Here is a 24436-nt window from a genome sequence, read left to right as displayed (position 1 = left end):
ACAAATTGTCAGGCTTTCTTTTTGGAATCGTTTTCGAACTCTTGTTGAAAAATGAACCGATTTCAGGGCATGTCCGGGCCTGCCCCTTTTTAACCTTAACTAGATAATGAGGCCACTGGCGACGCTCATCTCACGCGTCAAATCAGCCCCGTACCCAAATTGAAGCTCATGCCCTTATCTATCTATCCTCACTCCATGTACCATTTATCTTGTGGCCGCGAGGTGGGCGATATTTCGATCGCCTGACGGAGAGGAAATTAGATGTCGAACGTTCGATCAAAAGGCACGCGCAATCGTTGAATTAACAACACCCCATTGTCAGTTGTTGCTGTTGGCAGGACGTGTAAAGTCTCACGGCACTGAAATGTCTCAAGTTGATTTCAAAGTTTTTCTGTTGATAAACATTTCATTGTCTGATTTCAAATTCTCATGGCCCTCGTGCTCATTCCAAGGACAAGGTATGACGCAATAAGCTATCGATAGATCCGGACATGATGGTCACGTGGAGTTTTTATCCGGTAACCATTTGATATACAATTACAGCCTTTTCTTTAGGCATATCATTTTCTCAAATGCACACTTTCATGGGGTCGAGCATAACACGCACGAATGGGTTCTCTACTCAACAAAGCCCTAATGTCATTTTGGCATGGACGGTGTTTGCGTTTCTTGGATTGTAAGCGAATGCAAATTTGAGAGATATAGAGAGAGAGAAGAGGAAGAGAATAGGAAGAGAGAGCGTGCGAGGCAACATTTCAATGGCACTGAGAGAGTCCAAGAGACAAACGATACAAGTACAATGGTAAAGTGCCTTGATTTCACCAACGAAGCATATACATATACCCCTTCAAGAATTGATGAACTCGTAACCAGCACGCATTCACACAGTCCCCAGACCGACCTGTGTCCAAGTACGTCGTCGTCCAGTCCTTAACTCCCTTCCTTCTTCATCCTTCGACAATTAACAACAACACATCATAACACACGCACACACACCCGCCCACACAGAGAAAGAGATCCTGAGCCTCAAGCAAGCTCTTGATTCTTCTCCACCACCCTCACTCCCTTCGCAGATCTAAGCGCATTTGCCTGTTCACACAGAACGTGAAACGCATAAGTTGCCTCCATCACTGCGGATTTTGTCTTTCAAAAGTTCGAACCTAAAGAGAGAAGAGGGGCGGGAGAGGGTTCGCTCGCTACCTGGTCCTCGGAGATCTCCACGGCGAACCCATCGACGATGACAAGGGAGAAGGTCTTCTTGTAAGTCCCCGGCTCGAGAGTGGCCGCCAGTAACCCGTCGTGCTTGGTGCTCAGATACGAATCCAGCTCATACGCTCCTCGCTTGCTTCTGCTGTCATTAATGACCACATACACACACCATATGTCAAAATGAGAACACGCGTTACCGCAAGAACAAGAAAAATAGAATCACATTTGCAATAAGAGTTATGAGTTGAGTGCGGCGACCTGTCGGCGCGAAGGCGCTCGTACTCGGGATCGTAGTTCATGAAGACGAAGTACATTTCGCTTTCCATTGTTTTTTTTTTTCCCTCGGATCGATCTCTCTGATCTCTGGCTGCGCTTTGCTTCTTGAAAATGGTGGGGAAAATGGAGTAGCTTCAAGTTTTCACCGGCCTAAGGAGCTACTTTATACTCAGGAGACAGGTTGACTTTTTGGAGCCCAGCGAAGACTCGTCACGTTCTCACTTTGGAAGCACCCGCTTCTCATCATCGATTCATCACTCCATGCTTTAGGTTGAATTATTCTAGCCTATTACATATACTTAAAGTCAGACCCTGAGAGACTGTTCACTCGTGTGATCGTCACGTGACACTTCGCTTTATCCTTATAAACACACGACATACTCTTGCCACGTGAGTTACGTTTGACCCATAAGCATTGGTTTGATTTGTTGTCCTCGCACTTTTATCATTTAAAAGAATAAAATGAATAAGAAAATGTACATCAAATCTCTAACATTTTTTTTTTTTATTTTTTTTTATTTTTGAATCTCTAACATTTTTTTTTGGTAAGGAATTTATCTCTGTAAAATCGAAAAAATTTCTACTTCTCGTACATAGTGGTCTGTGAGGAGGATATCAAACAGGTTGTGCTGGATGCATGGTATATCTCTGTAAGTAATCTTTTAAATCAAAGATGAGACATAGTGTCAAGCATCCAAAAATTAGCCTCTAAATCTTCTTCTTTTTTTTCTTGTGTAAAGCTTAAAATAAAATACCTGAAAATATTGGATAAGGGAAAGATGCTTAAAAAAAAACGAACCTTGCCTCGGTAACAGCACGTTAAAGTATGCTAACCCGCACGCTTATGTTCGGAAAAGTCAACATTTATAAATAGTTCAACAAAAGAAAGAAGTTTTAAAGGGACTGCACGTGCCTGGGGTCCGGACAAGTCGTCCCCCACGCGTTCGTTCCGACGACCAGCCAATCGCGGACCGCAACGTGTCGCCCGATCCAGATCGAACAACCAATCGGCGGAATTAATTCCATTTTTTAATCCACATGAGTCCTTCCCCGATCGTGTGAATAGAGAATTATTAAGGGGAGTCAAAGTCAAAGTCTTGATATTCCTATCACGTGAGTACGTAGAATCAATGTGCCCACGACATTACTGGATCTATGATCAAATTAACCCCTAAATAAAGCAATGTGAATAGATCGATCACATGCTTTTTGACAAAGTCAACTGATGGTTGCTTCCTAAGTTAATATCTCGACAAAAGAAAAATAGAAATTCAGAGGCTTTGCTTGAATTTCTCGATGACCAAATACATGTTGAACGATTTTATAACTTGATGAGCAAAGCTTTCGCGAATCGGCACGATCATAAGAATCAAAGTTGCGCATCAAGGCGGTATTATTAATAATCATCTAGCGTTCTGAATTGAGAATTGTCTAATTGATGTAGAACAGTTAGCCTGTGATTATCTTGAACAATGTGATCGCCGTAATCACCGAAATTCTCTGCTTTTTCGATTTTGGGGAAAACAACCATTCAAGCGCTTCTATATTATCATTTAGGCGAGCTTCCTATATTACAAGAAGTAGCTTCCTATATTACCATTCAGGCTTTCTTTAATTATTCGGTTTCCATTAGTATTAGGAGTCCTATCTCTATATATAAGATGTCCATCTTGTAATCGAAACACAAATATTGTAGAATAAAAATTTCGAGTTCTTTGGAGTTATTCTAAATTTACGCTTCTCTCGCGTCATTTGGTATCGGAGCGGGTTTCTCCCGTGACGATGGTGAATAACGTGAATGTCAATCTCCCGCCGAGGGCCGTGAGAACGAGCCTATTACGCGGCCGAGTTCAATCGGTTCATGGATCAAACCGATCGGAGGTTTCAAGATATCCTTGATGCCATCCAGCGTTTGTCCACAAACCATGCGCCTGGCAATCTTCCAGCCGAGCGAATTCCTGTCGTTCGTGATCCCGAAGATGCTATGGGCGTGGAGGAATTCCTCGACAAAGGCGTCAAGACTATGTCGAGGATACGGAAGACGAAGACGATGATTTCCAGGAGATGCAGATTTGTGGTGGTCACCGATATAGGGGATTCCAGGAGGAGCATGTTCATGGGAATCGACGTCAGGGAGGATATCGACGAGATCCTGAGCAGTATCAACTAAAGGTAGATTTCCCTACTTTTAATGGGAATTTGGATATTGAAGATTTCCTTGATTGGCTTTGGGAGGTCGAAAATTCTTCGACGCTATGGATATTGACGAGGATCGCCAAGTGAAACTTGTGGCGTACAAGTTGAAGGGTGGCGCTTCACTTGGTGGGAATAGACGCAATTGACGCGACGTCGACAAGACAAGGCTCCTATTTGATCATGGGGTCAGATGAAACAGAAGTTGAAGAAGAGGTTCCTCCCAACGGACTATGAGCAATCGCTATTTCAAGAATTCCGCAATGCCGACAATCAAATAGATCGGTCCAAGCTTATACGGAAGAGTTCCTTCGACTCTTCGCTCGCAATAACCTCGATGAGTCCGAGGCACAACAAACTGCTAGGTACATTAATGGTTTATGACTTAATATCCAGGATCGGGTTTCTTTGCATCGACTATTCTCTGTCGAAGACGCCCAGGATATGGCGCGAAAAATTGAGGTGCAATTAGAGAGGACTAGCCCTAGTACTCGTGGTAGCAATTATTCGGGTCGTGGGTCATTCGGGAAAGGAAGACAGCCTGATGTTGCAAGTTCTTCTAGTCAACAAACACCGATTCGAGCCGAGTTCCAGGGGGTACTAGTGGGACGCCTAAGGAAGCAAAAGCAAGCAATCGCACTCCCAATCGAATACCCGAATCCATATGCCAAGCCCCAACCGATCAAAGTGCTACAAGTGTAACGAGTTGGGCCATCGTTCCGCCGATTGTCCTCGTCGTAGAATGGCCAATATCGTTGAACATGACGAAGATGTGTATGAGGAAGATTGGGAAAAGGAAGAAGAAGTGGGAGTGGAAGATGAAGTGGACGAGCAAGTTAATTGTGTTGTGCGTCGTCTATTGCTTGCTCCGCGACAGTAAGATACCCATGCGGAATCGCTTTTTCGCGCTCACTGTCTTGTCAATGGCAAAGTATGCGATATCATTATCGACAAGCGGAAGTTGCGATAACATAGTGTCAAAGGCCTTGGTGGATCACTTGCAACTAAAGACGGAGCCACATCCCGCGCCCTACACAATCGGGTGGATACGCAAGGGAGCAGAACTTAAGGTAAACCAATTATGCCGTTTATCTATTTCGATCGGAAATCATATCAAGATACTATTGTCCGTGATGTTGTGGAGATGGATGCGTGTCATGTTTTACTTGGGTCGGCCATGGCAATATGATGTTGATGCTACACACCGAGCTAGGGAGAATACGTATTCTTTTGTGTGGAAAAGGACTAAAATTACTTTGAGACCAAAAAGTAATTCCCTCGATTGTGAAAAAGCAAAATGCAGGGTTATGATGAATATCCGAAAGCGTGAAGGGATGTATATGATTGTGGACAAGAGCGACCAACAAGTTGTGGTTCGTGTTCCGACATTCTTAAGCCCTTATTAAAGGTATTCAAATGTTATGCATGAGGATTTACCCGACGGATTACCTCCTTTTAGGAATATCCAAGATGAGATTGATTTTCTTCTAGGTGCTAGTCTTCCTAATTTGCCGCATTATCGGATGAATCCGAAGGAGAATCGATTTTACAGAGCAGGTGGGAGAGCTCCTTCGAAGGGCTTCTTGCGTGAAAGCAAAAGTCCATGTACGCTTCCTGCGCTTCTCACATCAAAGAAAGACGGCACCATGCGTATGTGTAGACAATGTGCCATTAACCGGATTATCGTCAAGTATAGGTTTCCGATTCCACGACTTGATGATATCTTGGGATGAGACTTGCCGGATCACGGATTTTTACGAAGATCGACCTTCAAGTGGACACCACCAAGTTCGCATCCGCCCGGCGACGAATGGAAAACGGCCTTCAAGACAAGTGCGGGATTGTACGAATGGCTTGTCATGCCGTTTGGACTCACTAACGCACCTAGTACTTTCATGCGTTTGATGACTCGTGTTCTCAAACCTTTTATTGGCAAGTTTGTGGTAGTTTTCTTTGATGATATACTCATATATAGTCCGATGGGCGTCAACACATGGAACACTTGAGAGATGTCCTATTAACCTTGTAGCAAAATAAATTATTCATTAATCGAAAAAGTGCGCATGACGTAACGCTTCTTGTTTTTGGGTTTTGTTGTTGGCGCGGATGGACTTCACGTTGATGCAAATAAGGTGGGCGTGATTCGCAATTGGCAGCTTCCCAAGAATGTTGGCGAGGCTCAAGTTTCCATGGCCTTGCAACATTCTATAGGCGTTTCATTCGAGATTTCGACTATTATGACCCCGATCACCGACCGTTTAAAGAAGGGCAAATTCTATTGGGGAGATGAAGCTTCGGCCGCTTTGCTCTTATAAAAGAAAAGCTCTCCACGGCGCCGTATTGATGCTCCCCGATTTTGAGAAAGTGTTCGAGCTGGATTGTGATGCTTCCGCGGCTCGGGATTGGCGCTGTCCTTTCCCAAGAAGGTAAGCCTATAGCCTTCTTTTAGTGAAAAACTTAATGAAATTCGCCATGCGTTGGTCGACGTATGAGCAGGGAATATTATCTTTGTCGTGCGAGCTATAAAGCATTGCAGTCTATCTTTATCACGGAATTTGTTCTTAATACCGATCATCGTGCTCTTAAATATATCAAGAGTCGAAGCACTTAAATCGAATGCATGCACGATGGGTTTCTTTTCGGAACAATTTAATTTTGTTCTTCATCACAAAGCAGTGCCATTTAAATAAAGTGGCAAATGCGCCGAGTCGACGTGTCAGACACTCGTGACCATGCGCACCGATGTTGTCGGTTTTGATCACCTATGTTCTCTTTATCCCGAGCATGATGATTTTGGTGAGATATGAGAGAAGTGTTCGAAATAAGTTGTCATGGCGATATGATAATTCATGAAAATTTCTTGTTCTTTGGCAATAGATTATGCATTCCACGTGGTTCCTTACGTGAACAACTCATTCGAGAGCTTCATGGTAGTACTCTCGGCGGACATTTAGGCGAGATAAAACTATAGCCTTGGTGGAGGAGCGGTACTATTGGCCTCAACTGAAGCGAGACGTGGGCGATTTGTCGAAAATGCTATATTTGCCGGATCGCTAAGGCCCACTCTCGAACACTGTCTTTATACCCCATTGCCTATTGCTTCGGGTCCTTGGGTAGACATATCGATGGACTTTGTGTTGGGACTTCCTCGCACTCAACGGGGTTTAGATTCTGCTTTGTGGTGATTGACTCGATTTTCAAAGTTGGCGCACTTCATCCCTTGTAAGAAAACTTGGATGCTTCGCATGTGGCAAGTTTATTCTTTCGTGAAGTAGTCCGTCTCCATGGTGTGCAAGACAATCACTTCCGATCGTGACACGACATTTCGAGCCATTTTTGGCGTACTTTATGGCGTTTGTTTGGGACTGATTTACAAGATAGTAGTTCTTTCCATTCCCAAACGGATGGTCGACGGAAGTTGTGAATCGTACTATGGCGGATATCATTCGCCGCTCTCTCATGATGATATGCCTAAGCAAAGGGGACCGTATCTTGCCCCGCCGAGTTCGCTTTCAACAACTCGGTTAACCGCTCTACTGGACATCTCCCTTTCGTCGTTTATGGGCGTACACCACAAAGATACTCTGGATTTGGTTCCCTTGCCCAAGATTCCGGGCTATAGTGTCGCGCCGAGAATTTGGCGACCGAATTAATGAAGTCCAAGCCGTGTGGCTAGTCAATTGGCTACTTCTAATTCAAAGTATAAGGAGGATGCCGCCAAACTAGCGACGTTCGAAAATTTTTGAGGTAGGCGATGAGGTAATGGTTTTCCTACGAAAGGAGCGTTTTCCCGTAGGTCCTTTAATAAACAAGCACAAGAAGATTGGTCCTTGTCGCATCCTAAAGAAGATCAACGATAACGCCTATGTAGTTGAACTTCCCGTGATCTCAACATTTCCCTACATTTAATGTGGCGTACTTATTTGAGTATCATGCTTCGATACACCCTCTATCCTCGATCTTAACTCGAGGCGCGAGTTTTTCCGAAGAGGAGGAATGATGTAAAACAGTTAGCCTGTGATTATTTTGAACAATGTGATCGCCAATCACGATGAATCTCGGCAGCTTTTTGATTTTGGGGAAAACAACCATTCAAGCGCTTTCTATATTATCATTTAGGCAGTTTCATATTACAGCGGCGCTTCCTATATACCATCGTGCAGCTTTAAATTATTCGGTTTCCATTAGTATTAGGAGTCCTATCTCTATATAAGATGCCGTCTTGTAATCGAAACACAAGTATTATAGAATAAAAATTTCGAGTTCTTTGGAGTTGTTCCAAATTTGCGTAAATTTGGAACAACTCCAAAGAACTCGAAATTTTTATTCTATAATATCTTGTGTTTCGATTACAAGACGGACATCTTATATATAGAGATAGGACTCCTAATACTAATGGAAACCGAATAATTAAAGAAACCGCTCGAATGGTAATATAGGAAACTCGCTTTACCGGTAATATAGAAACTCGCCTAAATGATATATAGAAACTGCTTGAATGGTTGTTTTCCCAAAATCGAAAAACTGCGAGATTTCCTAAGTGATTACTGCGATCACATTATTCAAGATAATCACAAAGCAATCTGCTCTACATCACTAATGGGGCATGAAGACACAAAATTGCCTAATTTGATCGGAATTTTAGACTACGTGATCACAAAGAAGAAGGGTCACATGTAATCCTTGACTAGACCAAGAATAGAATGAGAAAAACGGTAAAAGTATATGCCACGCTCTATGCATAGGGACTTGGATGTGAAATCTAGATACATCTTACTCGCTCGGCCATGTCAATTCACATCATCCATATATAATGGGTTTTGCCTCGTCAATTTTTCGGTGGAAGCCAGTTTAAATATATGACAGTGCTTTAACATGTACGGATATATTTTATGCATGGGATACACGCGCGACTGTAATATTTAAGGAAACTAGTTCAATCAAACATGGGTGAGAATTCTGCAATCCAAAGTACAAAATTAGGTGAAATGCATATCACGTAGACATTATGATTAGTTGTAAATGCTTATATTACATTAGATATCTAACCGGTACTTAGCATGCTCCCGCCTCTCTTGCAGATTTCAAGCCATGCGAGCCTTTTCAAAATCCACGTGAGGTGGAGATATTATCATGGGGCCTGACGGTGCACGGGGGGACCTCCCATACAGTTTGTTCTCATTGATGCCACGTGTTTCTGGTCCCAAGTGCAGGTCTAGGTTCGCAGAAAGTATTTGGTTGAGCATGTAATAAATACTCAATCTGAATTTGAAATGTAGGATCTGGTGGAACTCGCGGAACTCCCACGTGGGGCTCATCAAATTTAGTTGTCCATATTCAATTTAGCATATGTACTATACTCATTGAATATTTACTCGTTTGTTCTATTCAATCAATTTGATTGAGGTGATTATGTCAACGATAACTTTCAGATTCTATATCAGGACTTTTGTATCTTACTTCATGCGATCAAAGTTATGTGTCCGTCGAGAAATCGATACCATTCGCCCTTCATTTCATGTCAAGATATAACATTTGTTTGTACTGGCCCAATGATATAAAATAAGGGCAAACTATAGATATCATCCTCACTTTTCCTCTTCATATCAAGTACAATTGACCTCGAAGTTGCAAGCGGAGCTAGTCATAGATGTGTCGAGCTCGAGCGGTACGACGGAGCTTGCCCAGATTTGGGCTTGAGCTCGACACCTTGGCGGAGCTCGTGGTCCTTAAGCTCCAGTAGAGAGAGAGAGAGAGAGAGAGAGAGAGAGAGTCACCGGGGGTTGCCTTCGGCCAATGAGGGGTGAGCCGGCAACGAGACGTGGAGGGCGATGGCCGAGGTGTGCTATGATTTTTAACTCTGCAATCTTTCTATACCCTCTTGTTCGATTTTCTTTTGGCTTTTTTGGTTTTTCTTTTATTAATCTTTTTCTAATGTGGCGCAAGTGTGGTGCCATTTGTCTTCGAAAAATATTAATGACGCCTCGCCGGCCGCCACGTGCGATTTTTAATGACAAACATGGACGGAAATGTGATGAAGGGTATATAGTCTAGGGTTGTTGGGTTGACAATAAAATTTACAATATCGGTGTTTGTAGTGAGCATAGTTCAGGTTTTTTTGTTATACTTTTCCTAATTTTTTTAAGAATATGAGCGGTCATTTTAAAAAAAAAATATTCATTAAATCATTGGTTATCCACAAAATAAACCTACCCAAATAAAAAAAAATTGCATTGCTGATTTTTCTTTTTTGTTTGAAAAAGATGTTGGTTGCCAAGTAATCCTAGTTCTGATTTGGTTGCCTTTTTAACCTAATCTTTTAGGTTAAGGGAGATACTAACAAGACAAACACATCTCACAGCTCATCAAGGGATAGAATCTAGGGCTTTAACATCACCACCTCCGTCCCTGACCTCATCACAACATGATCAGAGAAAATATAATGGAGGTGTCCTCAAAGTGTTACGTGACTCTGTCACTCTGTGAAGTGCCGCACATCACATAACATCACACTCTCCTCATAAGTAGAACCCAGTGCCATGAAAAGTTGGAGAGCACAAAATAGCACGAGAACGCACCGCCATTTTGTGCAATCTAGATTCAGATTACACGCTCGAAATGTTGCAAATGGTCTTCAGTATCTGCTCTATGGGGGGCCTCTCTTCCGCTACTTCATTTGTACACTCTAACGCAATCTCTAACAGCTGCATGGCCTGGCTCCGCTCGTCCCCTTCCGCGCCAAAGTCGAAGAAATCCATCCGCCCGTCCATGATCTGATCCTCTTTCTTCCGCAGTATGCACTTCCGGTAGTCCTGCATCGCATTGTCCCCGCCGATGATGTCGAACATGACGACCCCGAAGTTGTATATGTCCCCCTTCTGGCTCATCTCGTCGGAGTAGATGCTCTCGGCCACGGTGGTGGGGGGCGGCGGCTTGTACTGCCCCATGTTGGAGGCGTCGACGAGCCGCGCCAGCTGGGCGAAGCCGTAGTCGGAGAGGCAGGCGGTGAAGTCGGCATTGATCATGATGTTGGCGGACTTGATGTTGCCATGCACGTTCATGTGCATCTTTCTCTCTTTCGGAGGGGAGAGGGAGTGGATGAAGAGGATGGCCTGTGCGGCAGTGAAGAGGATCTTGAGCCTCTGGTTCCAGTTCAGGGCTGTGTGTCCACAGTCCCTCCCACCTTTCAAAATTTACACAGATAGAAAAATTAGGAGACGGTCATTTTCTGCGTTGACTGAATATCAACGAGAAAGAACGATTCATATTGAAAAGAAAGCAAAGTGATGTCGTCGTCGTATCTAATGCTTTAAAACACACAAGAATAGGACGTTGCTTATGCTCACCGGATAGGAGGTCATGGAGGCTACCCATAGGGTAGTAATCGCAGAGCACGAACTTGATCCGCTTGGTGTACAGGTACGCCAACACCGGCACGAGGTGCTCGCACCTCCCGCTAATCTGCGCCACCCTCTGCAGCCTCCTTCCGAACTCCCTCTTTCCTACTCCTACCTCCCGGAACCTCTTGAGCGCGCATACCTTCCCCCCCAAGAACACCACCTTCTCCGTGATCCCCAAGCAGCTCTCCCCCATCACTCCGACCGACGCCCTCAGGACCTCCCTGAGCGTCGGCTCGCTGCGTGCCCCCTGGTAGCCCTTGATCGCGTCGCACACCACCAGAGGGATGTCGTCCATGAACCCCACGATGCAGTCCTCGTACTCGTGCAGGATGGACTCCGACCGGGTGATGTTGTCGCCATTTTTGGGGCTTCTCTTGGGCTTCGTGAAGGCCCTCGACAGCATTTGACAGGGGAAAGAAAATCTGTTCTCGGTCTGTCTGGTAGTGATCAGTGTAAGGTAGGAGATGGGGGTGGAGGATCGATGAAAAGAGCGGTCCTTTTGTGGAGGTTTTTGGCTGGTTTGTGATTGGTTTAGTGATGGGTCTTGTTTTTTGCTTAAAAGAAAAAGAATTCATGGTCTTGGGAAGTATCGATCGAGTTCCAGCACGATCGATCTTGTGTTGGGGTGTATCTGTGTTTCAGAACCCACCAAAAATGCGATCCATTGAAATTCCCCACGGACTTGATTGGTTGGTCTGTGGCTACTTCGAAAACCTCGTTCCCCTTCGTTTCTTTATCTATCTGTTTTAATAATCCCCCCACGACTGAACAAGATTCAGCCACTCTTCTGTTGTCTTCATCTGATCAGAGCCGTCTCCGAGGAGGACTCTTCAGCCATGGGAAGATCCAGACCACGAGTATCTAAAGATGGCGGAAGATTCAAGGCAGAGAGTCGATTAGGCTTCGAGTAAATTCAATACCAAATTCATGCTGATAAGGGTATGGTTTTACACTTGTCTGTGGGTTAGAATTGAAACGAAATGGTCTGTTTCTGTGGTGCTGTTTTACTGTACAAACCAAGAGTTTACTATGTTGTCTTGTAAACATGCCCTCACTAGCTCTGCATATTCACTTTGATTCTATGGATTAAGCATGGTGCGAGTTATTTATAGTTCCGTAGGATTTTGAATAATTGTCAACTTCATTGGGAAAGAGAAATGAGAAACAAACAGAGGGTGCTCTAGAACTGCATAACTGAAGAGAGAAAAGATCCAATGAATTCTGAGAAAGGTTTTTTGACTCTGATAATTTGGAAGCTCGACTACTGCTCTTAAGCTAACAATCACTGCTCGAGAGAAAGTTATCTCTTCTTTGTGTTAAAAAATGCAATCTTAATCATCCTTTATGATTTTCCCTGGATTTTATCGGAGATGTTTTCAAATGGATCAGTCAGATCACTCTTGAAGTAGTGAAAACTATGCTCAGAGAAGAGACGCATTCCCCCTTCAAGGGCCCATTTATTTATTTGAAGGAAAACTGTTTCTGGAAAATTTCTTTCCGACTTTCCGTTAATCTTTTTATTTTTTTTTGGGTCTTGACTTTCAGGTATTCAGATGACGAAAAATTAACCAATCTATGGAAAATGTTTTCCATGTAGTGAAAACAAGAAGCTTAAATGATTTCCTTTTCTAGCAAGAAAAAAATCACTTTCCATGAACCACAAAATAAATGAAAACTAATTAATTTTCTTGAAAATGATTTCCATGAAAAGTATTTTCCTTTAGGGAAAATACCACCAAAAACTCCAAACTATGTCACTTGTGACAAATTTACCCTGAACTTTTTTTTTGTGACATGAAAAATCTCAAATCATGCCATTTGTGACAAATTTACCCTAAACTTTTTTTTGTGATACGAAAAACCCCAAACTATGCCACTTATGACATATTTACCCCACAATACTTTGACCCATAAGCATTTTCGTCTTTTTCCTTTTTCTGTTTTTTTTTCCTTTTTTGTTCTTTTCTTCTCCGCCGAGGGCAGCCCTCGTTGGCGTTGGGCGACTTCGCCCGACTCAGGCGAGGGCTACCCTCACCGGAGAAGAAAAGAAAAAAAAAAAAAGGAAAAAGACGAAAATGCCCATGGGCCAAAGTATTGTGGGATAAATGTGTTATAAGTGGCATAGTTTGGGGTTTTTCGTGTCACAAAAAAAAAGTTCAAAGTAAATTTGTCACAAGTGATATAGTTTGGGGTTTTTTGTGTCACAAAAAAAGTTCAGGGTAAATTTGTCACAAGTGACATAGTTTGAGGTTTTTGGTGGTATTTTCTCTTTCCTTTATATGAAGTTCTCAGTGAAACAAACACATCCTAAAATGCTTCGGATTCGGTGTCGGGAAGAGCACACGAACGGGGTCCTGGTGGGCCTAACAGGGCTTCACAAGGCTTGAGAGGCTCAGATGTGATATAGGCCTCTGTGGTCCACAGGGCCCAGACGCAGTATCTTTTCCTCAATTCCCCCCCGTTCAAGGGCTTTCGCCTTTAGATTCTGTTTCTTGTCAAGTACTAACTATATCTTTTGTCATTTGTGTATAGCCATGGGTTGTTATCAAACAGTCTGAAAAGTGAAAACCATAAATGAAGTCGAGCAGGCAAACAGCCAGACTGCAGAGCCAACGCGCGCCAGTTGAAATCGCGGTTTGAAGAACTTAAGACGCCCGAGCCGTGCAGAAACCCCTCCTCGGGTTTGGCCCCATATACATTTGCGATTTTGGCATATATCCTGTCAACCGCCGTCGGATTCAGCTGTTATGTCAGTTGTTCGGATCGATGTGTGCTGTCAACCAACCCCGTCCCATCAAAATCTTGTCGGAGTCGGCCGTCGAATCTAGCACAGGCTCACAGCTGAATGGCCATGCTCAAGACCCCGAGACTAGAGCATAAGGAAGGCCATTTTTAAGTGGGCTTATCGTTTCTATCTCTTCTGGAGCATCTTGTATTGAACGGTGTTATTTCCATACGGGCTTAAATCGCACCATTTTACGTTAACAAGCCAAATTATCGGTCAAACCACAAAGTTTGGTTCAATCAACATTGATACATTAACATTGTGTCCACCCTCTTTCTCTAAAACCAATCGCATCACCTCTCTCCTTCACATGCTAACATTTGTGCCAACTGCTAAGCTACAAAGAAGGCATTGGTTGACTTTTGTATCATTGCGGAGGTTCTTTCGAATTAGATAAAATATGTCTTTATTCTAAGTAAAGCTGTGTTTCAAAGTCGAAAAACCTTACTTATGAACATGTTGAAGATATTAAAGTTGTTAAAGTTGAGTTGTTTGAAATTTGCTCAATTGTTTTTCTGTCTAAGCTTTTCAGTGATTTTGGTAGGAGTCACGATCTTGTTAGTTACAGCTTACTCACATTTAAACTAAGATTTATTCATTAATAAAAATTGAGGGCATGGTTGACAAGCAATGCTATTATTATCTTTCTTCTTGATTGAACGATAGAAAGAAAAATTTTAGTCTTCATGTTTCCCTTAGTTTTCTCTCTATTTTATCTTTTCTTCTAATATTCAAGGTTTAAAAATTGGAAGGAACAAACGAATTAAAATCTTGAATTTTGTTTTTATTATTTTGGATGAAAAGATAAACTGTTCTCTTCAAGTTAGGAGCAACTCATAAATCATTATTCTTTTTTCCAAAATAGCGTTCTTAAATACCCATGTATGCCCAATAAAGTTGAAGACTTAATTGGTCAGCTAAAGGATTTGTTTAGCCAAAAGGAACGCGCAAACAGCGACATCTTCATGTAATTCTAGGGGTGTAAAAAATATCCGAACCGGACCGAACCGAAATTTCCGGATCAGGTTCCTTCCAGTTTGGGTAATAGATTAAAAAAAAGGGTGCATAAACAGTTTCGATTCGGGTACCCAAACACAAATCGACACAAATCGAACCGAACCAAAACACTTTAAACTGTACACCGTCTTCCTCCCAGAAATCGCCCTCCCAAAAAAGCCTCTTTCACAGCTGTCTTTTGCACCTCGATCCGAATCATGTTTTCTGTTCTACAACATTTGGGTCGCGATTTGAATCGTGAACACACGCGGGGGGTCGAACATGTTCGGATCGGCGCAGGTACCATGTGAACTCGAACCGTGGACACCCGTGTGAATCCAGGCGTTGATGCACCGCGTCCCTCTGACTAAACCGTTGGATGTACAAATTGGCTACCGGGACACGCAGACGCAAATTCACGGGGCTATAAAGCATCGGGTGGGAAGAAGAGAAATTGCAAATTGAGAGATTTAATCTCTGGTCAAACCGCAAAGTGATTTGGCCGAAAAAGGAGAAAAACCCAATTTTGCAAAGAGCGAAAAGTCAGTCAGAGCGAATAGTCCCCCCCCCAGCCCAGCCCAGCGCAGCACACGGAGTTAGAGGAGGCCACGTCATGGCGCACGCCGCGGTCAACTCCCACACGCCCCTAGCCCGTCGCTCGCCGTGTACGCAACGGCGGCCGCACCAGCAGCAATCTATTCATTTGACCATTTCCATGCTAGCCTCCCATCCACTACTCGCCTCCTTGACAAGCGCATCTCAACTCAAAACCAATGGAGTTTCTCCCTTTTGTCTGCTCTATCAATTGAGAAAACAACGCGATATTAAACATTTTTGATATAGTTCAGGAATTGAGTTAAAAATGTATTAAAAGTTTAAGACTATATTGAATAAATTAAAAATTCGAGGATCATATTAAGCCAAAGTCCAAGAATCGTCTTGAATAAATTAAATTTGAAGAGACCACGGGATTCATTTGTGTAATTTATGTATGAGGCATTACCTGCCTTCTTTCTTATTCTACAAAAAGCGAAAAAAAAAAAGAAGATTTCTTTTTGTTTTCCTTTAAAAAACTAACTTAAAACGTGTGTCGTCATTTGGAAAATAACTTCAAACTCACCCCCCCCCCCCCCAAACAAACATTTCATCTGGCTCTATTTTAAAATTTCCCATTATTTCTTCGCATAAGAAAGTAAAGAAGACAGCGAGCGGCGCATGATGTTTACCCATTGACCATGGAGCTAGATCAGGCGAGTGAAATACGCGAATTCTTGATTTATATAATATCCGTTAATCTAATAATTCGAAAGTTAATATCACGAAAAACTCCAACCTGGTATATCCGTAACAAATTTATCTCAAACTAATTTTTTGACCACCAAAAACTCCAAACTGTTACATTTAAGATAAATTTACCCTCAGTTAGTTTTCGTTAAATTGGATTAATACAAAAAAAAATCATAAACTGATACATCCATTAAATGTTATGTGTCATTAAGCTCGTCAATATGACGATAAAATTTAATAAAAATTAATGGTCAGTAAATTTGTCGGGATTTTTTATTTGAGGTAAAAGTTTTTGTCGTATTAATCCTAAATAGTAATAAAAAATTATGCAAGTTTGAATATTGGGAACCCCAACCGACTCCCTCAGGTGATGGAATTCCCGGAAACACCCTCCCCGTCACCTTCGCGCAACCCGCTCTCTTTCTCCAATCACGTGGTCGGTCTTCCACCCCTGCCCGCTGCCCGCTGCCCGCTTTGCCCTCCCCCGAGTCAAACCCCCTACCTCCCGCCGTTCACACCTGCCCGTTCTGCCCCGCATCTCCCCCTTTATATTGTCTCTCTCTCTCTCTCTCTCTCGACCCCCCCAACTTCACCAGGAGATACTTTCTCTCTCTCTCTCTCTGGAGAAAATGGCCAAACTAACCCTCTCCCTCCTCCTCCTCTTCTCCCTCATCGCCTTCTTCTCCCTCATCGCCTTCTCCGAGTCTCTCACGACCTCCGATCTCCCCGCCGGCGATGTCGCCGGCCGCGATCTGCCCGGCGGTTCCGAGGCCGAGCCCACCGCGACCATCCTCCTCCCCAGCGAGAAGGCCCGCTCCGAGGCCTACACGGTGGTCCCGATTGACACGGAGACCTCCACCGTCGCCCCCGACTCCACCGCTCAGGACGCGGCCGACGTCGCCGTCGCCGAAGATCGGCCGTCATCGGAACCCGAGAAGATCGCCTCCGTCCCGCTGAGGACGGTCGTCTTCCGCCCGTACGACCACGGCGGGTTCCGCGAGGGGGCGGTGCCGCTTTCTCTCCGCTTCCCGTACCGCCACGGAGGCCGCGGGTGCCGCCACGGTCGCCGGCAGTTCCGGCCGAGGTTCCAGGGCGGGGAGATCTCGTTCGGCAACGACATGATCCTGTCCGGCGAGGAGCCGGGGTCCGATCCCGAATCGCACGGGATCGAGCGCCAGATGCCCGGCCGGTGGATCAGGGTCCACCACAGGAAGCCGAGGTTCGGATACGTCGACGCGGCGTGGAAGGAGGACAAGGACATGATGAAGAGGCCCGATCGCCACGAGGAGCGCGAGGACGACGAGGAGAGAGAGCACCACCACCGCCGCTGGAAGGAGGACAAGGACATGATGAAGAGGCCCCATCGCCCCGAGGAGCGCGAGGACGACGAGGACAGAGAGCATCACCACCACCGCCGCTGGAAGGAGGACATGGACACGATGAAGAGGCCCCATCGCCCCGAGGAGGGCGAGCACGACGAGGACAGAGAGCACCACCACCACCACCACCTCCACCACCTCCACCGTCACCACCATTTCCGCATCCACCACGATCACGAGGATGAGGAGCGCCACGGAGGTGAGGGAATCTTCAAGAGGATCCGCAAGTTCTTGCACCATTTCTGAGGACGACGCCCATGATGATGACGCAGTGTGAATTTGCGGTGATGCATACGGATGCAGCTATTTACTGTTTTTGCGATGGTTCTACTTATAGGGATTAGCCTCTTTTTACTTATCTAATACGTCTGTGTGTAAATAAAGTTGCATCCTTGAGAGATGGACAATCTGAACACGTTGCCGAGATAGATGGCATGCGAGATGGATAGTAGGGTTTGTACTGCGCTTTGTACTGTATATAACAACACTGTTGGATTCATGTAATGATCAGATGTTGCTAATCTACCCAGTGGTTTGTATGAGCTTTTCGGGCAAAATTCGATAAGTCTTCGCGACAATTATGTATCCATGTCGATAGAATCTCAAGATCATGGCCCGTCAAATATGGTAAGAAGAGAGAGCGAGAGTGGATAGGGTGATGATGGTGCAGAGCTTGGTTGAATAAACATGTCCTTACATATGCAGCAACAGCAAAGGTGTCACCAGCTTTAGATTAGCAGATGCCACTTTGATAGGTGCTGGCAAGCTCCGAGCACACCCAGGGGCTCACCTCGAGTGCGGCTCCGGTGACGTCGGAGCAAGTCCACGCCGCTCTCCTCTGCCCCGGCACGCCGTGGAGATAGATGTTGGAGAGGCAGATCCCGGTGAACGGCGCGTTCTTCAGGCCCTGTATTAAGCCCGCCTCTTGGACCTTCACGCCCCAGACGTCCTTGATTCGGATGCCCTTGACGTAAGGGAGGGCATTGGGGTTGTAGTAATCGTCCGGGTGGTCGCCGACGTTCCCCATGATGCGTATGCCCTTTCGCACGTTCTCCATGTACACGTTGGACACGGTTATGTCTTTTATGAACCCACCCCTCCCGATGTTTGTTTTGATGTGGATTCCTATGCCCGTGTCGTACAAGTTTATGTTCTCGACGAAGACGTTGTCCACCCCGCCGGACGTTTCGCTTCCCACTGAAATCCCAGCAAAAGGGGACGACCCAGTTATCCGCCGTATCGTGATCCCCGAGCTGCGACGGCCGTATCGTATTCCATATTCATCCCATCCACTTTTCACCGAAACGAGATCATCTCCAACGGATATATGTGAATCCTCTATGCAGACATTGCAACTGGAATCTGAGCCAGTACAAATACAGAAGCCGTAGTTAGCTTTCTTTCCTGAGAATTCGTACTCTTCAAAACAGAAGCAGTCAATGAGATTGTCTCACCAGCTAAAACATATTCCTGAACATATATCATGGCCTCATTAACAGGACCAACCGAATTAAAGAACATGCAGAGGATTGCTTCAATACGATGATCTTACCCTGTCTTCTCTTTTACTGTTGCCGTTGATTATTATATCAGCTCTTATAGATCCTATCGAAGTACTGATATACTAAACGGTGAGCAAACATTGGCTGTACATAGCAAACTAACTGCATAGCTGGATAGGACTTGCCAACCATGTCACCTGGGAGCACTCAATCCAATGTGATACTCTCTGTTCAGAACCCTCTACTTTGGATGAGTATTGTATGATACTCATCCGAAGTATATAGGATGCACTGCAGTTCTACAAACAGCCCATGCACATTTGAAGCGTAGTGGAATCGTGCATCACGAAATGGCATAGCAATGCTAACCCGGGCCAAAGTTTCGAGTAAAATCGAGTATAGTATGTACCTGGATCAATGCCGTCAGTATTGGGAGAGTCGTAAGGGGCCAGAATGGTTACATATCTGATAACAACGTTGCTGCCAAAAAAGGGAATAAAAGAAGAAAGGCTATCAGATCAGGTTCGAGCAAGATGTCCATTATTCTAATGTTGTTACTCATTAAACACCTTGTCCTAAGATCTGCACTTAACAAATTGAAACATACATGTCTGGAAGTTACCTGCAATAAACAGGGTGAATGTTCCAAAAGGGGGAATTCTTGAGAACCACGTTGGAGATCACGATGCTTCTGGAATCCATGAATTCAACAAGATGCGGTCGAGTATAGCGGAGAGTGCCCTGCCTCCACATGTTCCACCATACCTCTCCCTGACCATCGATCGTCCCGTTCTCACCTGAAAAAGAACAATCGCATCATGTCCTCGACAAGGTTGTTTCTGAACTTTGGGTATTTAAGCACTGTTATGATGCAGCGAATTCAGTCCAACGGTGGACAGCGATTTTCGTGGGATGCTTGTTGAAGTGAAGGATCATGCAACTTGTTTTCATCAATACCCACCCGTGATTACCACATCTCGAAGGCCATATCCTTGAATGAGACTCATATACCTCCTTCCAGGACGTTCCCTCCCTCTTCCATAAGAAGGCAAGGGTGCGATCAGAGGCCAATTCCAAGTATCCTGAACCAGCAACCACCACAATTTAGCAGGGGACTATGCAACGTTAGGCAAATTATAGCTTTTCATTGACCAGAAGTTCCTTTCATCCTCGTATCTTCAGGATCATCCAAATATCTTCTTTCTTTTTCTGACAATTCACCAAGTTCCGACAAAACTCATGCACTCAATCATCGTGTCATAAATTTATGGTTACCATTACAATATACAGTCACTAATATCTTCAACATATTTAAGACTGACTAGACTATCCTAATCCTATCTCGCAAGTTAACAAAGCGAAAAGAATCGTCCGAAAGAATATGCCAAACAGTGTAAGTGAGCAAATATGAATGAATGATCACGAGGGAGGTGTGTATGCTTCAAAGAAGCTATTTGAATCAGCAGAAGTTATGGCATTTAGTCGCCATGGGACTACAGAAGAGGGAGACGTCATCTTCAGGCATTCAACGTGTCTAGGGACCACGCCATATGAATGCCCTGAGCAGCTTTCGATCTTTCCTCTCCCTTGACAACGTTGTAAAAGATGCACGGCTGTTTGTCAGCGTAATTCCAACGCTCTAAAATGGGCAGAGGCCCTTCACCCTATTACCTCTGACATCGACTCATTATGCTATGAGCAATCGAGATGTGAAACTCGATCGTCTTAATCATTAGATTAGACCTGGTCAATGGACGAGCCTCGACCCTAGGCAATGTCAAATGCCGGCTCTGCCCAAGCCGGGCCACATGCCCGACACAAATGAGCTGAATCCTATAGCTCTTACTATGTTACTGGAAAAGGAAAGTGAATGGATTTGTTGTGATGGTCCAAATGAAGATGCATTGATGAGTTCTGCATCTGCAAAAATCTAGCTGTCCAAGCATCTGGAATGTCCATTGTCAGATGTGCAACGCACATGCACTTGGAGCCACCACGCACCCACCCACATCCTTCCTTTTCTTTTCAGGTCCCCAAGATTAATTAATACAAATATTTCTGCTGAAGCTAGGAGGACCACTTCCTTACTTTTGAAGTGGTGGTGACCCCAATAGCATATGTCTCATCAGGAACAAAAGAAAACAGGAAAAGATAAAATTAAATAAATGAAAGGAGAGCTCCAACAAAATCTTTACGAAATCAGACTTAACAAAATAACCCACTTGTTCAAATCTCCATTTTATGACTTGCCCATGTTATTGTCGTAGCAAATTTCGGGTTGTTACTGCAACTGCATAATAGTCAAGTCAATCGCGTTTTCGAGAAACATGCGGACCCCGGACTGGACCGCACAGAAAAGCACGAGCTCTCGTGCAGTTCCGGCGCTGTGATCGACTCTGTCATTCCTTCTGTCGCGTCCACCACATGATAAGTTCACGCTGTGCATTTATATATTTGTTTGCCAATATCGTACAAAATACATTCGAGTGTCACACCAAATAGTAAGTCGGAGTCTGCATCCCAAGAAATGCTTCTATGAACAAACCCAGAACTTGTTTCTGCTGCAGTGTTCAGTTCTGAGGTGGCAAGAGGCATTTAACGAGCTTCAAAATAATCCCATTAAAAGAATTAAAGAATCAGGCCAGCACAACAGTTAAAGAAACAGGATGAATTCCCTGCTGTTCTACACCCCACTCATCAAGATTCTTTAACTCTATACTTTATTATGTACCGCCACTGAATCATATTCCCTTCAGAATTAGTTAGTCAGTACTAGCGAGTCAAACCTACAATGGTCACTACACTGAACAACTCTTACATCTACCAATTGTGTTGCTCATCAAGTAACAGGACCTAGACAGACTACATTGCGAGTGGCCAGAGTGAACAAAACTGAGAACTGGATTCGATCGATATAATTTAGTCCCTTTTGGTGCACATAGTGCCTATCCATCGACTTGTATAGACTCACTAACAACACGATGGTCGGTCACAGTGCAAGAATTATGTATATGGTTCCGGTTCTTCCTAGTTCTTGGCAAGCCTATAAGTGAGTGTAGCTGACTTGTTCTGTCAAATTGAGCCTAGGCGATACTTTTTGCGCGTCGAAAGTCTCGTACATAACAATTTCCTAACAAAGTAAAGCAGGAGAAATAACTTTACCTGGGTGGCCTTGATGATGGCCCCCCGGGCCAGGTAAAGGGTCATGTGGCTGGTGAGGCTGAAGCTGCCGGTGAGGTACACCCCGGGAGGGACATAGAGGAGGGTGCCGCCCCTCCGCCGTAGGTGCTGAATCCGGTATATTGCCTCCCTGAACGCCTTGGTGTTCACCGTCCGCCCGTCCCCGACCCCTCCAAAGTCCGTTATCGATATCTTGTCATTCCGGTACCTCATCGGCACTATCCCCGAGCACGTCACCATTGATCCTGCCACCCCCTCTAGCATAACGGACGCAACCGCGACAATCGCTAGGACAACGGAGACGTTGAACCGCACCATTCTCGTAATCTCGGGACTTAGGAAATGGCACTTCATTAGAAACCTCTCAGGTGGGAGTTTGGCGATTAGCACAGAAGAAGTCTGATTTCGAAATCGAGCCACAGAGAAAGGTACGAAAAGCGCTTTTCGGGAGGGCGCGGGAATGATTGGAAGATGATGAAGAAAAAATGGGAGAGGTGTGTGTCAGACTTACAGTGGTACTTAGGAGGCGAGTTACAAGGAGAAGAGTACAAAGAGAAACTGGAGCTGGTGCTCACAGGATGAAAGATAGATAGAGAGGGTGTGTTGTGAATATGGTGGGTCTGAAAACGATACAAGTAGAAGAGTCCAAACGAGGCTTTAGAGATGATTCAACTGCATCAACCAGCACAGAGAGCTCATTACATGAACCACCAGCCACAGAGAATCAGAGGGAGGGAGAGAAAGACAGTTGGTAAGATTTTAAAGGAAGAGGACGAGGTGAACATAGGCAGAAAAGCATGATAAGGCAGAGTAGAGGACAGAGAGTCACGAGCCATGGACCAAAATTGTCCTTCGGGCATGATTTTTGTAGACGTTGCCCCACCACCAATTCACCTTCTAAAAGTGCGAGTCCTTTTCTTTTCAATTTCTCGTTTTCTTCTTCTTTTCTTCTTTACCCTAATCTTTTTTTGAAAAGTGGGGAATTTTTCCAAGGTTGAAAGTAACAGCCGGGAAAGAAATGGGGATTTGGGCTAAACACTCTAAATTCCCAAATTCATGCTTGCCCCAAATTCGTTTTTCTCTAAATGCCTATCACGGTTATTTCAAATTCTCTAAATTTAAGTTGTATTTAATTTTGTCTATTTGAAAAACAACGTCGTTTTTTAAGAGGCTAATGTGAAATGTAACGCTTTCGCCCGCTGTGTTACATTTGCAGACATGTTAGACACCCGACACAAGGTATAGATGGAAATGCTAGTAGACGTCAATTTACACGATAGGTCAATGATTGCGCCTCTTTTTAGACTAATGAAAAGTTGTGTGATGCAATTGTCTAAAATTAATAAGGTTTCTATTTATGAAAATTCAAGATTTAATACATGACTATGGCAGGGTTTGTTCTCTCTAGGATAAGGTAAAGGAGCAGAATCATGGCCCGTGATCCGGCAGAATGCCATCCAAAGCCGGTTGACAAGATCGCATTACCCTGTTTCGTACAAAACGAGACAGGTTGCCATTGCTCTTTTTCTGTGCGTGCTTTCAAAAGGTTTGATATTGCACAATAATAAAACCAAGAATTCACCGATCCATCATCATCTTTTATCTTGGAACGTGCCGCGATGGAGGGTGCTCCATGTGCACTCACTACACTCCACAGCACGGGCTGCGCTCCCTTTTGTCATGCCAAGCACTCTAAAAGCCTGCCTGAGTCAGGCTTATTTCAGCCATTTTCACCCTCCGTAGCCACCTTCTGCATCCGTCGTCCTCCTCATCGCGGTAGCTTTTCTCGGTCGTCCTCCGTCGCCCTATCCCTAAAGCTTTGCTTATTTCACATTGACAGGGCGGTTTACAGGTAGCCATAGCAACTAATCGACCTGGAAAATTGGAACGTCCCATGTTATTTTTTTCGGATAAAAAAAAGGCTGTGTAGGTGCAAATAGGCCAATGCGCACTCATAAAGATGGTATGCTCACGCGTCAAAAGTGGATGGCTGTTGCATATGCATTTCCATTTCTGGAGAGCGACGAGCAAAGATTGATTCGAAAGTGAAGAAGAAGGACAAAACAGCTGAGGCCGAGGAATCAAAGCTTGTTACAAATTCACGGTATGTGACTGTGTGTCCTCCAAGATAATGGTCTTCACATGTTCATGTCATCCTCTTCTCGCCCCCATCTCAAACTCTGAGTTGGCCTTTCTTAACCTCATGCAGTGCCCTGTCAAAAGTGTCAT

The 24436-nt window shown here is 44.4% G+C and overlaps 3 protein-coding genes across 4 annotated transcripts; all 3 read right to left on the bottom strand.

Moving 5' to 3' along the window:
• Positions 1-741: 741 nt before the first annotated feature.
• LOC115675658 (subtilisin-like protease SBT2.5) lies at positions 742-1735 on the bottom strand. 2 transcript variants are annotated; one of them, XM_030598408.2, is made up of 3 exons: positions 1468-1735; positions 1201-1351; positions 742-1089 (listed from the first exon to the last, which is right to left on the bottom strand). In XM_030598408.2, exons 1-3 carry the CDS (start codon positions 1533-1535, stop codon positions 1027-1029), a joined length of 282 nt encoding a protein of 93 aa, XP_030454268.2. In that variant the 5' UTR covers positions 1536-1735; the 3' UTR covers positions 742-1026. The 2 variants fall into 2 exon arrangements, with proteins under 2 accessions (XP_030454268.2, XP_030454269.2); XM_030598409.2 differs by having other exon boundaries at positions 1201-1348; positions 1468-1726.
• Positions 1736-10155: 8420 nt separating this feature from the next.
• On the bottom strand, positions 10156-11805 carry LOC115665927 (probable inactive receptor kinase At5g58300). Its single transcript, XM_030587746.2, has 2 exons — positions 11025-11805; positions 10156-10861 (listed from the first exon to the last, which is right to left on the bottom strand). The coding sequence occupies exons 1-2, from the start codon at positions 11479-11481 to the stop codon at positions 10284-10286; spliced, it is 1035 nt and encodes a 344-aa protein (XP_030443606.1). The 5' UTR covers positions 11482-11805; the 3' UTR covers positions 10156-10283.
• Positions 11806-17838: 6033 nt separating this feature from the next.
• Positions 17839-23015, bottom strand: LOC115675500 (probable polygalacturonase). Its single transcript, XM_056318329.1, has 6 exons — positions 22719-23015; positions 22190-22606; positions 19989-20109; positions 19650-19824; positions 19437-19507; positions 17839-18887 (listed from the first exon to the last, which is right to left on the bottom strand). The coding sequence occupies exons 2-6, from the start codon at positions 22559-22561 to the stop codon at positions 18259-18261; spliced, it is 1368 nt and encodes a 455-aa protein (XP_056174304.1). The 5' UTR covers positions 22562-22606; positions 22719-23015; the 3' UTR covers positions 17839-18258.
• Between the last annotated feature and the right edge of the window lie 1421 nt (positions 23016-24436).

The sequence above is a fragment of the Syzygium oleosum genome, unplaced genomic scaffold, assembly GCF_021117445.2.
Source record: "Syzygium oleosum isolate NSW1041296 unplaced genomic scaffold, Sole_v2.1 Sole_v2.15, whole genome shotgun sequence".
NCBI classification, from domain to species: Eukaryota; Viridiplantae; Streptophyta; class Magnoliopsida; order Myrtales; family Myrtaceae; genus Syzygium; species Syzygium oleosum.
This window is presented reverse-complemented; position numbering and strand designations above follow the sequence as displayed.

Coding starts and splice junctions, on each gene's coding strand:
- LOC115675500 (XM_056318329.1), bottom strand. CDS start 22,561: ATGAAGTGCCATTTCCTAAGTCCCGAGATTACGAGAATGGTGCGGTTC. Junction 19,825..19,988: donor TCGAGATGTGGTAATCACGG/GTGGGTATTGAT, acceptor GTTCTTTTTCAG/GTGAGAACGGGACGATCGAT. Junction 18,888..19,436: donor TACTGACGGCATTGATCCAG/GTACATACTATA, acceptor GTACTGGCTCAG/ATTCCAGTTGCAATGTCTGC.
- LOC115665927 (XM_030587746.2), bottom strand. CDS start 11,481: ATGCTGTCGAGGGCCTTCACGAAGCCCAAGAGAAGCCCCAAAAATGGC. Junction 10,862..11,024: donor CCTCCATGACCTCCTATCCG/GTGAGCATAAGC, acceptor AAATTTTGAAAG/GTGGGAGGGACTGTGGACAC.
- LOC115675658 (XM_030598408.2), bottom strand. CDS start 1,535: ATGGAAAGCGAAATGTACTTCGTCTTCATGAACTACGATCCCGAGTAC. Junction 1,352..1,467: donor GAGCGCCTTCGCGCCGACAG/GTCGCCGCACTC, acceptor CATTAATGACAG/CAGAAGCAAGCGAGGAGCGT. Junction 1,090..1,200: donor TGGAGATCTCCGAGGACCAG/GTAGCGAGCGAA, acceptor CTGTGTGAACAG/GCAAATGCGCTTAGATCTGC.